Raw genomic sequence first — 15,405 nt, 5'->3', positions numbered from 1 at the left:
GACAAATTTGTAATAAAATCTTCCACTGGTCTATAGGTTCCAACAGATCTATAAAGTTACTTTTTAGTGATAACATCCATTTCCTCTGCACCTGCAACATCTATAGATTCATAATTTCTTCAATACAACCAGCAAACAGTGTTTTTTTCTGCCTTAATGCAGATTTAATCTCTGAATTCAGTATAAATTTTGCCTTTCTACATGCTTACCGAATGCACCTCTGCCATCATGCTAGCCTGCTTTAACTAAGCAAAATTTAACGTGTTAGCTTTAATGTATCCTCTGGTCCACTGTCCTGCACCTCAGTGTTGCAGTATTGCACCCAGGATTACAGAAGGCCTAAGAGGAACATAAAAGAAACTCTGTAGAGTTTTGGAAGATACATAATACCAGAAGTTGTTATTTTGCTCTATTTTCTGTGTTGGTGTTTGGCCTGTGATGTAAACTGTGAGGGCCATTGGGGAGGGATTTGAATGGAGGATTGGTGGCAGTGGCAGTCTATTATATCCATATTTCCCTTTTCAATGCTGGTAGGTTTCAGCATCCCTGTTGTGTTATAATGCTGGCATTACTGGAGAAAAATTCTTTTAGTTGTCTTTCTGGCATACTTTCAGCCAGAAATTGAGGTTTATTTAATCACATTCTGTCTGCCGTATTTTTCTCCTCATAATGCCTTCTTGTCCCCCACACAACTTTGTACCTCTTAGGAGATTTAGTAAGAAAGGAGAGAAACAGTTATGAAAATTACCCTTTCAAAAATATTTTATTTTCTAATGATTAACCAAACAGGATAAAAGAAGGAGAAAAAAAAAAAAAAAGAACACCCCCCCCCCCCCAAAAAAAAAAACCCAAAAAAACCCCAAAACAACAACAAAAAAAACCCTACATAGCCTACAAAACCACAACCACAAACAAACCTGAAAGGAAGTCATAGATATTGTGGATCCTTTTTATGGGCATGATTGTGCCATACTTTTGTGTACCCATGTCCTGGGTTTAGGACAACCACTTATGTTCATTTTTTTTTACTGTGGATACCAGTTCAAATTTGTGTACAAAGGGTTTTGTGCTGCAACAAGAAAACGGCAAAGTTGTAATGGTACAATGTTGAGACTTATTACATTTTTTTCTATAGAAAAAAATGTGTAATTGTGTTGATTCAATGTTACAAAATATTGATGTAATGCTGCAAAACTGATCAGATTTCCGAAAAAAAAAGAGAATATAACATACAATGATTTTCCAATTCAAAAGTACTCATGCGACTACTCATCTGATGGTAACCTGGTGAAGATAAATATATTTTGATTATGGAGAAGATATAATTTTAAAAATACTGGTGTGAAGTAAGCTTCAGAATTAACTTTTGTGGTATGTAAAGAACAGGAAAAATAGCTTTGAAAATCAAAATACTGCATTAGGTAATTTGGATTTTGAATAGGCAATGAAGGCATCCAAAGTAAAAAAACTTTTAAATTCTGTCATGAATCATAATTAACTGATTGCGTTATTTGTCAGTTTTGCATATGAAATACTATTTCATTTACTCAGAAGTGTATCGAGCGCATAACGGTTCTCTAACTTAGTTTGGCTACAAAATGTCCAAACTATTGTGTTGTTTTTTCTCCCCCCTCAGAACATTATCAACTGTATGTTCCTGAATCAGCTCAAGTTGGATCAGCAGTTGGCAAAATCAAAGCAAACGATGCAGACACTGGTTCAAATGCAGACATGAAGTACACAATTATAAATGGTGATGGCTCTGGGGTGTTCTCTATATCTACTGACAAAGAAACAAGAGAAGGAATTATTTCCCTGAAGAAGGTAAGCGATAGACTTTGAAAGTTTGCTCTGTGTGTAACTAAAATATAACAATAAATGCTGAATAAGCAAATAGTGTTATGAAAATACTTTGCTGTGTAATTCTATTGAACTGTGAATTTCAGCAGTGTAAACTTCTTCACATTGCTTCCAGAGACACTTTAGATCTCTGCAGGTAAGGCAGGGAGAAAATAAATTCAAGGAATGAAACAGTTATTTAAATCTTTTGTGCTTTTTTAAATAGTCATATCTAATAGTTATAATAAACTAAATGTTACTGATTTTTAATTAAGATAGCTCAATTCTTCTCTATGATGGTTTTTCCCTTTAAATTTCTTTGAAAGAAGTAAAATTTGGCTTAAAGTTGCATTGTTGTCCCCAAATTGCTTCACTCTTGGCATAAAAAGTTTATCTGTGGCAACAAATGTAAAAGTCAGATTTCATAGATGGTTATTCTTGACTTACATGCCAGCTGGCTTCTAAATTGCCCAGTGCTGTGCACTGTATAATGTAAATACCAGCTTGTTTATGAAGACTCAAAATGTAACTGGTCAAGTCATCACACTGGTATCATTTTTCTGAACTTCCTACATTTATCCCAGTCTATTTGAACTATTAATTTGAATGCACAAAACTAACTCCATAGATAATTTCATATTAAGTTCCCTAAACTGAGTTCATATTAACATTTCTGTAAGTGTCTGCCAATTTATGCTAATACCCTGTGCCTAAATTTAAGTTTACATTTATAATAAGACAGGAAAATGGGTTATTATATTTAAGTGCTGTTTTTTAAAAATCCTTTCCAACAAAAGGAAATTACTTCTTGATTTCAGTTTTCACTTGGACTAACATACATCAATTAACAATTCTCACATGGATTTGTTATTGAGTTTTGTAGGCATCAATTATATCCATACAGCCTAACAAATAGAAGCAAATTTGTATTCATATTTGGTGATATGTATTCTGGGTCTAATTAATTGTAGGAGCAATGAAAAGGAGAGAAAATGTGAGACAAGAGAATAAATAAAAACTGGTTTAAAATTTCAGATTCATAATGATTTTAAAATTATCCCTATCTTTGCCAATATCTTAAAAAACTTTAATTTGGTGTAATTTATAAAGGTTGCGTAGTAACCAGCTGCTTCAGCCACATGAAAGTAAACTCTGTCTTTTTTATACCACTGAACTTATTTCCTGGTGGTGTTGAGGTAGCTAATGCCATAATCTGTTGTTTCTTTATTAAAATGAGCATTGTTTTCTGTTTAAAAGTTCACTATGCTATTTTTCATTAAATGCAACATTTATGCATATACTGAACATGAAGCAGAAAGGAAGAATTTGGAACAGAATAAGAGTCCACAAATAAAAACCTGTAAAATCATGTTTTTTACTGATTTTGGCAGACAAAATGGCTTTAAAGATGTTTTCACTGGTTTAGAATATGACAAAAGCATGTGTTGCTTGTTCTCGTACATACACATGACAGTGATTTGAGTCATTTTCCCATCAAGGCAAGAACGGGTATGTTTTGCTTAGGTAATATTCTATTTCAGTTGACCTGAAATTCAGCACTCAAAGTTTATAAATTCCTTGGAGAAGTTATAATATCTGTTTGAACAATACAAAAAGGTGATCTCATTTTTTAAGTTTTTTTTTTAATCAGATCTTATGCAGTTTAATAAATATTTGATATACTGTGTATATATTTTATATATATACTTTTATACATTAATTTATATTGGGATTGAAGCTGAATTAGTTTGATAGCATGCCTGAAACAGATAAATCTCCACTAAGAACAGAATTGATTTTTTTTTCATATATCACATGTCAGTACCTTCTGTACGAGTAGAACAGAATGACTTGTCCTCTAATAACTTTCCTAGTTATTCCCAGAAAAGCCAGAAGTAAACCCTCCTCAAACCTTTTGAAACTCCACTTACTTGAGGTTCAGGTACAAAAATAAAATTTCTCAGGGCCTTCATGGTAGGCTGTTCAACAGCCATGCCAAGCCTGTGAGTGCTGGAAGAAATCTTTTCTGGTCTTATTCTGGTCTAACCCAAAATGTCCAGTACTTTCATTTTCTTCCCTATTAACAAGCTCTGTGGAGCCACCCTTCAGTCTCAGAGATCCTGCCACAAATCCTGGTTGATTGCAAACTGTCATGAATGATTTCTCCTTTGCCTCATGCAATTCTTTGTTTGAGTGGGAGACTTAATAGAATCATAGAAAAGTTTGGGTTGGAAGGGACCTTAAAGATCATTTAGTTTTAACCCTCCTGCCATGGACAGGGCCACCTTCCACTAGGCTAGGTTTCTCAAAGTCCCATACAGCCTAGCCTTGAACACTGCCGGGGATGGAGCATCCACAACTTTTCTGGGGCAGCCTGTTTCAGTCGCTTGAGAAAAACAGAGCCAAATTTGAGGAAACCAAAGCAATCTACCATAGTGAAAGGCATTCCTCTCTGGATTCTTCAGAGAATGACTGGTCAGCAAGTTTTCCCCCTTGTTAGTTTTAGAGAAGTATGCTAGAACTCAAGTTCTACATACTCAAGAAGTATGCTGACCTCAAGTCAGCAAGTATCATTCAGATTTCCCAAAAGAAATGGTCTGAACAAAATGGTCTTCCATTTTGTATGAAGAGTCTTGAAATATTCAGGAAACAGCCATTTACTTCTCATAAAACTTGCTGTTTCTTTTTGGGGAATCTGATTTTAGAAACACAAACTACAGTATAATAAACAGCAGTATTTTCCAGTTAACCCTGATGACTCGAGTTACATTTACTATTTTCAGTTTTTCATGAAAATCGTAATAACCAGTGAAAACATACTGAAGATATATGGGTAACTGTCATGGAAAAACATTGTTCTTTGGGAAAATAGGAAGCATTAACAGAAATTCAGTTTAGGTCCATAAAAAAATTTTTTGGTTTATTTCCAGGAAAAAGTTAATGATCTTCAGTGTTGGGACAACTCTAAGTAAATCTAGACATGTTTTTAGAGAGATTGGGAAGTTCTTCATCTTATAGCTGCAGCTAATGACTGAGATATGTGATTGGTAATCAAGGCCTCTCTGTGAGTGAATGAGGAATAACTTAAACTTAGGCTATTCTTGATGAATTAGAATAGCTTAGGTATTTTAAGCTGAATGTTATGACTAATAGTTAATAAAAAAAGGGGGGAATAAGGACCTTCTGCTGGTAAACAGCTCACGTTACCTTAAATAATGTAAAAGGCTGTGAGCAAATTTCTTAGCACAGCATTAGACAGGCTATAAATGGAGGCCAAATTTGTTCTTCAAGTGTAAGATAAATGTAAGTTTTAACAAATGCACAGTGGTTAAATAGAAACCCAGCAAGATACAGTTCTGTAAATTCAAATTATAAACAGGTTTAAGTTTTTTAATATTTTATCAAAAATAAAAGCAAAATTAATATAACAACTGGACTTATGAGTTCTTCAAAGTAGTGGAATATCACAGGGCTTGCTTTACTTGAAAATTTTCTTTCTGCTCCTCTGGAGAGAACAAGGAAATTGATGGGGTTTTTAATTTTAAAAATTACTCCTGGTAGTAGTAACCCTTAGTATTGTATGTGTCTTTTCTGTGTAAAATAGCTCAGTGTTGAATATAGTGGGTTTTTTTAATGTCTGCAGATTACATTGCAGGAGAGTAAGCTGTTTTTCTTTTATGTCCCTGTATCCAATTCTTCAATTCAGGTATGCTATGAGAAGAAGAAAGAAAATTAAAGTAAAAATGTCAGCTTTTCCTGATTATCTGTCTGGGTTGCTCTTGTACACAAAGCAAAAAAGAAAAAAAAAAAGTGCTGGTATTTTCTGCTTGAATAACTACACAAAAGAAAGAAACCAAGACTTTGTGTCATTCCTTGTGTATTTTCTGGGAGAAATTAATCTTCTTATACAACCTACTCCAGTCATTGTCAGTATAAACTTAGTTAATTTTCCAAAAAAGGTATCATAATTAAAATTTGCAATCCTCCTTAAGGCTGTAATCTCAGAATATGTATGTTGCAGAGCAGTGTGGATTACTATATAATATTTCCCTGCTCATAACAGAAATAATCATAAATCCATAAACAATATCTGACTTTGAATTTACTAAACTTGTGTTTCTTTATTAATTGATTTGAGTGAAATACTTAGCTATTTTTGTTTTTAGTTTTTCAGAGGAGAAATCAAATATCTGGCATATACAAATCCTAACCAACTATTATTCTCAAACATCATCAGTCAAATTTACTGTAGCTTTTATCTACAAAATGCATGCTGACATTGACAGATCACACAGAGTTCCTCATATTTCTTGCCTTAAGTACTTTTTTTCATATTTTGGGGTGATAGGAAATACGAGTTTACCTTTGGTCAAAGGCTTGAATACTTTACTGAGTTGTGTTCAGACAGGCTGTCAGATCCACACAGAATGATAGCAGTCATTGTGGAATTCTGCCATGCCATAATGTCAGAATATTTTCAATTTTTCTTTTAGTTTTATGCCTGTGTTCTGGAACTGTTCAAAACCTAACGGTAGACTACATGTGTCTGTACAAACTAACTGCTTTTCACAGTATGATAATAAATATTAAGCTATCTCCCTTCTTTACAAATTGGCTCAAGACAAAAATTTGTAACCCAGTAAGTATTGAGGTATCTGTTATTCAAGATATCTTCTGCTCAACATGGATGCACATTTAAAAAATAGCAGTCTGAAACTTAAAATCTGTCCTGTGTCTGCCTGGAACTTAACTGGTATTTTTTTAAAGCCTTTTCAGTAATTATAATTAATAAACAATATATAGAAAAAATAACTTCTTATGTGGTGGGCTCTCCATGAAAAATAGTCAGTTACTTTAGTGAGACTGAAGAAACTAACTCAAAATAGTTGTGTTCCTTTAAATGTGGCTTCTAGTGAGAGCATTGCTTAATTATATATCTGCTAATGGCACTTCATTACTTGAGTATTTTAAAATTAAATACTGTTTTAGTCCCCTCTTGCTAGGTAACTGTTTGATATTGGAAGAGTTGAAAGTAGCGTGTGGCATATTTATCTCTTATCTTGCATAAGACAGTGGAATATCATTTTAATGTAGGGTTAAAATAAATGTATCAACTCACTAAAATTAGTTAACAATAATCTAAAAAACAGCTGAACTAGGGAGACGTCATTTTTACACATGTAAACAGCAAACTAGAAATGAAAGGCCTAAGAAAGTAGCCATGCTGTGTGACATACCAGCTTCTTCTTCTGTCCTAGTAGAAAGGTAGGATTCCTAGTAGGAATCTATTCATTTAAATAACACGGCAATGCTAAAGTAGCAGTGGCAGTTCTGGTGAATGGCACAGCTGGGAATGTGCCTTCTGTTGGGTTTTATTGGAACATTAGGCCCTGTAGAAAGCATATCTCCAGCTGCAGACTTTCTCCCATTTATGAAGGCGTAATCCATGTGCAGCACAGCAGTACATGGTGAGACAGGCTGAAAAGCTGGCTCTCACACTGGTGCTGTTGAGGAATCAAAAAGAGAATGGTCTAGAATACAAGGATGCACACTTTCTGATTAGAAAGGCACACAGGTACATGTTTAGACTATTCTTACATAGTTAAGTTCCTGTCTCCTATGATAACTGAATGTTTTCTGGCAAGAAGTTGCTTTCTTCAGTTAAGGATTTAAGAGGGAAGATGCCCCAAAGAATTATAGCTATTAAACCTGCTAATTAAAGGTACAAAGTTAATTTAATTTGGGGTATATCAATCTCTACTTTTTTCAGTAGTTAGCATTGACCTATAAAAATTGAAAGGTGATAAACTCCAGAGACTTTACATTGTCATGGAAGAAGAATCTGAGGCTCATTCTAAACCCTGGGTTTTTCCAGAACTGGTACCTTGCCCACAATGCTGTTGTAGAGAAAATGTGAATCCATCCTTCTTCATGTGTATCCTTACCCTTATTATGGTATGAGGTGTGGCAATAGCTGCTAGAATATCATGGAATATTGTCCCTATCCAGTAACATGGAGAAATGTGGTTTAAATTAAATGGAAAAGATGCATTTAGCTTGCTAGTAAACTAAACTGAAGCACAGAATGGCAAAGATAAATCTGTTTTTTCTGCCAACAGCCACTCAACTATGAAAAAAAGAAGTCATATACACTTAATATAGAAGGAGCAAATACTCACCTTGATTTCCGCTTTTCACACTTGGGGCCATTCAAAGATGTAACAATGTTGAAGATCATTGTTGGTGATGTGGACGAACCTCCGCTTTTCACTATGCCTTCCTATGTCATGGAAGTTTATGAAAATGCGAAGATTGGGACTGCTGTTGGCACAGTAACAGCACAGGATCCTGACACTGCCAACAGTTTAGTGAGGTACAGTAAGTCAAATTTACATGTGATTGAATTTCACCAGCTAAAGGGTTAGTGAAATCTTAGAAGTATGAACCCATGTCTTTTATTTTAGTACATAAAGGGAAACAAGTCAGAACTATGTCCTGATCACTCTATATGGATTTGACTTAATAACATAGTCTTCAACCTGCTATTGGTTTGCACTAAAATTGGCATCTAGCCATTGGTCTAAGCAAAGGTCTGTGTGCACTAGTTCCTGTAACAACACCTCTCCAAACAGCTCACTGAACAAGGCCAGTATATGTTGCCACATAATATGAAATGGTGCAATTCACTTGCCTGCAATGCTGTCACTGGTTCTAAATCTGTTCAAGATCATAATGCTCTTCTTCCCCTGTCATGCTTGTATTGTGCTGGCCCTCTGCATGCTTGCCATACTGTAGCTGCCTTAGGAGCTTTTGCAAGACAGGAACTGGTTTAGGCATGCCTTTCCTCACAGACAAATGGTATAATTTTTGCAAAAGTGTGTTGAAGGAGAAAACCATTATTTTGTAATATGCTTCAGTTTTAGTGGGGTGTCAGAAGAACAGAATGGGTGTAATGACACACCCCACTGATGTTGCTAGGTATAAATCATGGTATCTCCAATCACAGCTTCTAGGGCAAAGAGGAATACTGAGAACCAAGCACTTGCAGCATCAGATACATCATCTGAGAACTAAATGAGTATGTAACATACTAAGAAGGAAAGATTTTTATAGTCTTATTAATGAAATTCATTCTTAAAAAAAAATGTTCTCATTTGCTTTTCTGGCCAGAATATTTTTTATAACAACAGAACTGTTTTGGAAATTGGTCATGTTCTGAACTAAGGAAATTCAGTCAAGCTGGAAATACCCCAACAGCAAGCTTGAAAATGCATTAATGCCAAAAATATATATACATATCTATCTATATATATGGATGTTAATTTGACAACTTCTAAATTTAAAAGCACTTGAATTTAACCTTGAACACTCTAGAACTGGAATTTGAATTCACTGCTGGTTTAGAGTAAAGTTTTCAGCAGCATGTAAGATCCAACAACATTTTTACTACCTTCATTTGTGGGATGAGTTTCTTTCTAAACTGACATGCAGTGTGAAAATTTTGTGGAACAATACATGAGTGTTTGTCTCAAAAGTGGCAGTGGTTTTAAAAAGTTTCAGAAAAATTATTCATGAAAACATGCTTGATGCTATTCCTTTTTATGATATAATGGTATATGTAGCTTTTGTGGAAATCATATAAGTATATACTTGGAAAACAGTTTTTCTTAAACTAATTGGGCGTTTGTAGTCTCCTGACTAAGTCAAAATCTGCTCTGTGTGTGTAATAGTCTTGGTAAGATGAAACAATTTTTGCAGAACAATGAAAGCCTCAGGTTTTATGGTTCTCTTGTGCTAATAGTCTAAGATTCAGAATGTTTAGTGTCAGACAATCGATAAATACAATTTCTTAGTGGCAAGTTATTCCCTTTGAAAAATTACCACTATGGTATTTGTGTCTAAATCATAACATAAATAAGAACATTTCACTAAAAATAGCTGCTAAGTGCCTGTAGCTTTAATACTATAATTCTGAAACATCAGCTAATGCAGTCAGATAGATTATCCATCATGGTCATTTGGGAGTAAGAAGGGCAAGTGTAGATTTGACTGGTTCCTCCATAATTCAACCGCATGTATCCCCTTAGAGTTTTGTCTAGAAAAGAGCAAGACAACCATGGTAAAATGGAAGCAGCAGCAGTTTGTACAGAGGCTGGGAAAGCCAAAAATAGATTTTCTGGGTGAAGCCAGCAATGATTTGGAGACAGAGGGATCGGAAAATAAAATATTTCCACGCGTTTTGCTTTCTATATTGGTCTTTTTTTTTCCCAATCAGGAATTTGTAACCAGTGATTGAAGCCAGTATATTAAATACTGTATTATTCAAATAATTGGGGAGAAAACAGTGCTTACATCTGCCCATCCTATTTTTATCCCCCACTGACAAATTTTTTTTTTGCGCTGTTCCTTCTATCTCTCTCTGTTCCAATGGGGAAAAAATAAACTGCTAGGAAAACATCAAATCACAAAGCTCTGAAACAAGCAAGTCCTCAAGTTGTGAACTGCAGGGGTTCAGCAGGGCAATAGCAGCTCAGATATAGTGGGTATATTGTTATTTTGTGACTGGGTCCGCTCTCAAGCCAGGCTTTATCCATATTGATGGAATTGACAGTGAATAGTTTTTGAAGATGCTGATACTCCAAGGCCTGGACTAACACATTAGTGCATGGGACTGGGAAGAGTCACCAAGCTGGGTTTGCGTGCCCTCAAGTTTTCCTTAAGCCTTAACCTGTGATAGGATAAAGGATGCTCTAGGAATGGGCACATTTAACCCCCCTCCCCTCACTTTGCTTCACACACAGGCATTTACACAGCGCATAAAAAGGCTTTGTGTTATTTCAAGATTTGGCTGGCTGCAACTTGGGATTCTGTGGGTTGGAAGCAATGCATGACCTGCAAAGTAGGCCAGGCCAGCCAGGCAGGGTTGTTGCTCAACTGGAAGCAGGGTCCAGCCTCATGTTCCACTTATAGTGGTGAGCAAAGAAGCAACTTAAAGAAAGCTGTTTCTACCAATCAGAAGCATGTACACAGGTCCTTCGGTGCTGGTTTGCAAGAAATACCTACACTGTTCATCTAAAGCCCTGACAAGTCTGAGGGTAATGAGACCATGACTTTCTTAATTTCCACACAATTCCTATTTACTCCAGAATAAAAATAGTTGTTACAAAAATAAACCCAAGAGGATTCAATGTGACTTTCTTGGGAAGCATAGATAGCAGTCGCCAGGGAAGACAGCTATAGGTAGGACTTTCACAGCTGACCAGTGTTGAGCCATGGAGTAATGGTTCCTCAGCAAAATGACTCAGAAACATCTCCAAATGCCGTGAGTCTTCAGGGAAAGCTATGGAGCAGCATTTGCTTAAGAGTTTTAATTAATCCACTTGAGCATCCTTTCCACTTTATGAGGGTGCTCATTGCTGCGTGTGAGATTGATAAAGCATTAGGCACACACAGTTGCAACCATATCACTTCTTTGCTGTCCAGATGCTAAAAGAGATACAGTGCAGTGATTTGTTCACTGCCCAATTAAGTAACAATTTATTTTGGTGGCAGGAACAATTCTTAAAAACAGAAAAATGGTTAGAGGAGTAGTTTACAGTAATTAACAAAGTCAAAGGGAAATCTTTTTTTCAGAGTTATTTGAGCTAAACCCCAAAATAAATAACAAGCCCTATTGTTATCAGTAGAAATGAAGCTGAAGGGGGTTTTTGGTCTTATTTCCTCACTGCATTTTCATCACAGTGATTTCTCCTTGCTCCTGAGCTGAGCAGTCCTCCAAGGACACTGACTTTGAGCCAGTAGTTGTATTATTGTTCTACTTTTTCAAAACTAGCAAAAGAACTTCTGTAATACCAGATGTAGCTATTAGAGGTATATTTTATTCAGACATTATCTGTTTGGCAATTTGAGTTGGTTTAAGGAATTTTTCTTTTTAATTTGATATTTCTTCAAAATGATAGAAGCAAATTTTCAGGTAAATTAAAAAGGCTTTTGACACATGACATCCTTCTCTCCAACTTGGAGAGTGTTGATTTGACAGATGGACCACTTATTAGACTAGTAATAGGCTAGATGGTCACACTCAGACAGCTGTGATCAACAGCCCAATTTCCAAGTGGAGACCAGTGATGCGTGGTGTTCCTCAGGCCTTGGCACTGGGGCCATTACTGTTCAGTATCCTTGTCAGCAGCGCACACTGGGATTGATTGAAATCTTTGCAAATTTACTAGTGACACCAAGCTGTGTGGATGCCATCTAGAGGGACCTGGTCAGGCTTGAGAGGTAGACCACTGCAAACTTCATAAAGGTTGTTAAGGCCAAGTGCAAGGTCCTTGCATCAAGGCAATCCCAAGCACAGCTCTAGGTTGGGCAGAAAATGAATTGTGAGCAGCCCTGTGGAGAAGTACTTGAGGGTATTGGTTCTCATCAGCATGAACAGTCAATGTGTGCTTGCAGCCCAGAAAGCCAACTGCATCCTGGGCTGCACCAAAAGAAGCATGTCCAACAGGTCAAGGGAGGTGATTCTCCCCCTCTACTCTGCCCTGCTGAGACCCTACCTGGAGTACTATACTCTGCTCTGGAGCCAACAGCACAAGAAGGATGTGGACCTGCTCAAGTAAATCCAAAGGAGGGCCGCAAAGATGAGCCAGGGGCTGGAGTGCCTTTCCTATGAAGACAAGCTGAAAGTTCAAGTTGTTCAGCCTCAAGAAGAGAAGGCTCCAGGGAGACCTTATAGCAGCCTTCTGGTACCAAAGGGGGCCTACAAGAAAGATGGCAAGGGACTTTTAATAAGGGCACATGGTGATAGGACAAGGGGGAATGGCTTTAAGCAGAAAAATATAGATTTAGATTAGATATTAGGAAGAGATCCTGTGCTACATTTTGGGATTAAATGTTATTATTTTATTGAAATATGAAAAGCAAACATAATCTTAGAAAGCATAAAAAAGATACTAGAACTCCATCATGTAGTAATTTTAAAGATAAAGAGGTTTTGAGTGTTTTGAATACAGTATATACTTAAAAAATTGTGTTCCAATTCAACAGAAATCACACTAAATTATAATTAATTCCGATATCAATGCCTTGTTGTAATAGTTATGAGAAACTAATCTCTTTTCATTGCATTATGTCAAGTAGTCTGCTTTCATGCTAAAATCTTTGGTTGCTTGAAAGTATCAGGCTTAAATCATGCCTTATAATACTATCTGGTGCAGAAATAGGTCTTGAAAGTTTCCCATTCAGTATGAAAGAAATCACAAGTATTCAATGATCTAACTATAATTTTATTTTAATATATTACTAATTTTTAATCCCTCCATACTTACTCAGGAATTATCTTTTTTTCTTCCTGAACCCATACACTTTTGTGGAGAATAGGGGTGAAAACATCTTTTAATTGGCAAGTTGCATATGTGTACTGGAAGCAGGCCAAGGCTGAAACCCTGTCATCTTCATGTAGGTGATTCTTGGGTGGTGAGTTCAGCTAGCCACAAGGCATACTCCCAGTGACACTTGGAGCTCCCAGACTGCATCTGGAGTGGTTTTCAGAAAAATAATGTTGCTGCTGTTCCCCAAGCCTCCTCCAGGTGATTCAGAAAAGAGCAAAGGCATAGTTTTAAGACCATGATACTTTCTGAAACTGATATAATAGTGAAAATAGCTGGATGACATGGACAAGTTCCCTCGTATTAATCTGATCCCAGTTTGATACCAATTTGAGGAAGGAACTGAAAGTCTGTGTTAATATTTTACCTTGGTAAGAATAGTATTTGAGAAATAAGTCATGCTATTACAAAAATTCTGCAACAGCAGATTGCTTCTTTTGCTGCTTCTTCCATCTTCATCATGCAGTGGTACAGAAGGCAAATCACTGTTTTGAGCACTGATAATATGGCCTCTGTCCTCTCTGGTCATTCATTAGTCCCACTTACTACATTTGACTTAGGTTGTTTGCATTTCTGTGCAGGAATGGACTCAGCTATTTAACAGAAGACATCTGGCAAATATGAGTACTGATCAGCAGTCTGTGTGTGATGGTAGTCTCAAATAAGAAATACAAGCCCCTTCCCTTTTCAGAATGATGTCTAGCATGGCTGGATTAAAAATAACCTGATGTTTTGTTTGATCTGTGGAAGGTTGCTAAGGTTTTGTTATATTAATATATTTTAATTCAAATAAATTTTGTACTGGACCCTAATCAGTTTGTAATCTACCTTACTTTAATAAATTTTATTAAATGGGATTTAAATTGATTAGCTATAGGAAACTGATGTAGTCTTAGTGCCTTCCCGATGTCACTAGAAAACGGACTTTCTTGACTGAGCTCCAGACACTACTAAAAACTACTAGTGCTAAAAAGGCAGTAAAACACAGAATAAATAAATATGAAACATAAAGGTGCACGTGGTTATCTTTTTTAGAAAATAGTTGTTTTTCTTCCAGAAAAGGCAGAACAAGCAAACCAATAACAAAACTAGAAACACAATAACCAAAAACCATGGAAAGATAAAAAAAAAGCTGGGCTGTGTTTTTTGCTTAGTAAAGAATATAAGTATAATCTCAGCCCTGATTCTGGCTTCTCGCTTTTCTAGCAGTCTTACAGTATTGCCTTTTAATGGATGATGTATCATAATGATTCTGATACATTAATATATTAATGAGTACTAAAATGTACTTTCCAACACAATACTTGTTATCCAGAAGCTATAATGAATTCAAAGTTGCCTTACCCTAGTTTGATTTAAATTGACAGCCTTCTCTTCCTTTCTTTAAGATACACTATTGGAAAATTAATGAATGACAAGTAAATTCTGATTGTAATAATTACTGTGGTGTAGGAAATTGTACTTAAATTTCTGCATCAGGCAGAGAAACTTATTTATCTTTTGCTGCATTGGTAATTAAAGATAGACATAAGTTTAATACTTTCTGGTATGAGCTTTTAGAAAAGCATGTTAATTTTCAGTAATGGCATTTTAAGAGGCTTGCTCATAAGCAGATGAAAGAACATACCAATGGAGTTCCATATATTCCAATTATTATTTCTGAGAACCTTAAAGACATTAAGTGTTGTGAAGGATTCTGGGTGTAGACTATACTTCTGATATAAAGTTTATATTCACTGGTAGTGGAATAAAACCTGAAGTTTTGATTCAAACTCAGTCACTCAAATTTGGTCCCACAGTGTCAGCATATTAACTGAAGGGGGTAAAGGAAAGAGCTGTGTGAGGGAATTGGGGTAGGTGAAAAAGAAAATCTTTTTTATTCCTCTGTGCTCAGTATCACTTTCTGTGCTGCTCCCTCCTACTGTCAGTAAGGAGAGGGCATAAGATTGATCCCCTACCAGAAAATATAAAAGCCTATTCACCTAGTTGTAGTTGTTTGTCTTACTTGCTCTTTGAGCATCATAGAAGTGGAACAAGGTCAGTTTGTTTTCTGCTATTCTGTGCACAGGATGCACTCTTAGCTGTACTTAGGGCAGCCTCCTGAGGTCAGTGCCATCATGTAGAGTGACCGTCCCTCTTTCACATGCTTGATGGAGGGACACCCTTCTCCAGATCCTGC

General features: G+C 36.1%; 1 protein-coding gene across 4 annotated transcripts in view; it reads left to right on the top strand.

Moving 5' to 3' along the window:
• Nucleotides 1–15,405, top strand: part of CDH18 (cadherin 18) — a 172,401-nt gene that overhangs the window by 118,151 nt on the left and 38,845 nt on the right. For 3 of the 4 annotated variants that reach the window (XM_005153354.2, XM_031052837.2, XM_031052839.2), the window contains 2 exons: nucleotides 1,637–1,824; nucleotides 7,959–8,212. In XM_005153354.2, the coding sequence (XP_005153411.1) occupies nucleotides 1,637–1,824; nucleotides 7,959–8,212 (442 nt within the window). The remainder of the gene's footprint in view (nucleotides 1–1,636; nucleotides 1,825–7,958; nucleotides 8,213–15,405) is intronic. The other variant, XM_031052838.2, reaches the window with a different exon arrangement.

The sequence above is a fragment of the Melopsittacus undulatus genome, chromosome 1 (genome assembly GCF_012275295.1).
Source record: "Melopsittacus undulatus isolate bMelUnd1 chromosome 1, bMelUnd1.mat.Z, whole genome shotgun sequence".
In the NCBI taxonomy this organism is placed as follows: Eukaryota; Metazoa; Chordata; class Aves; order Psittaciformes; family Psittaculidae; genus Melopsittacus; species Melopsittacus undulatus.
This window is presented reverse-complemented; position numbering and strand designations above follow the sequence as displayed.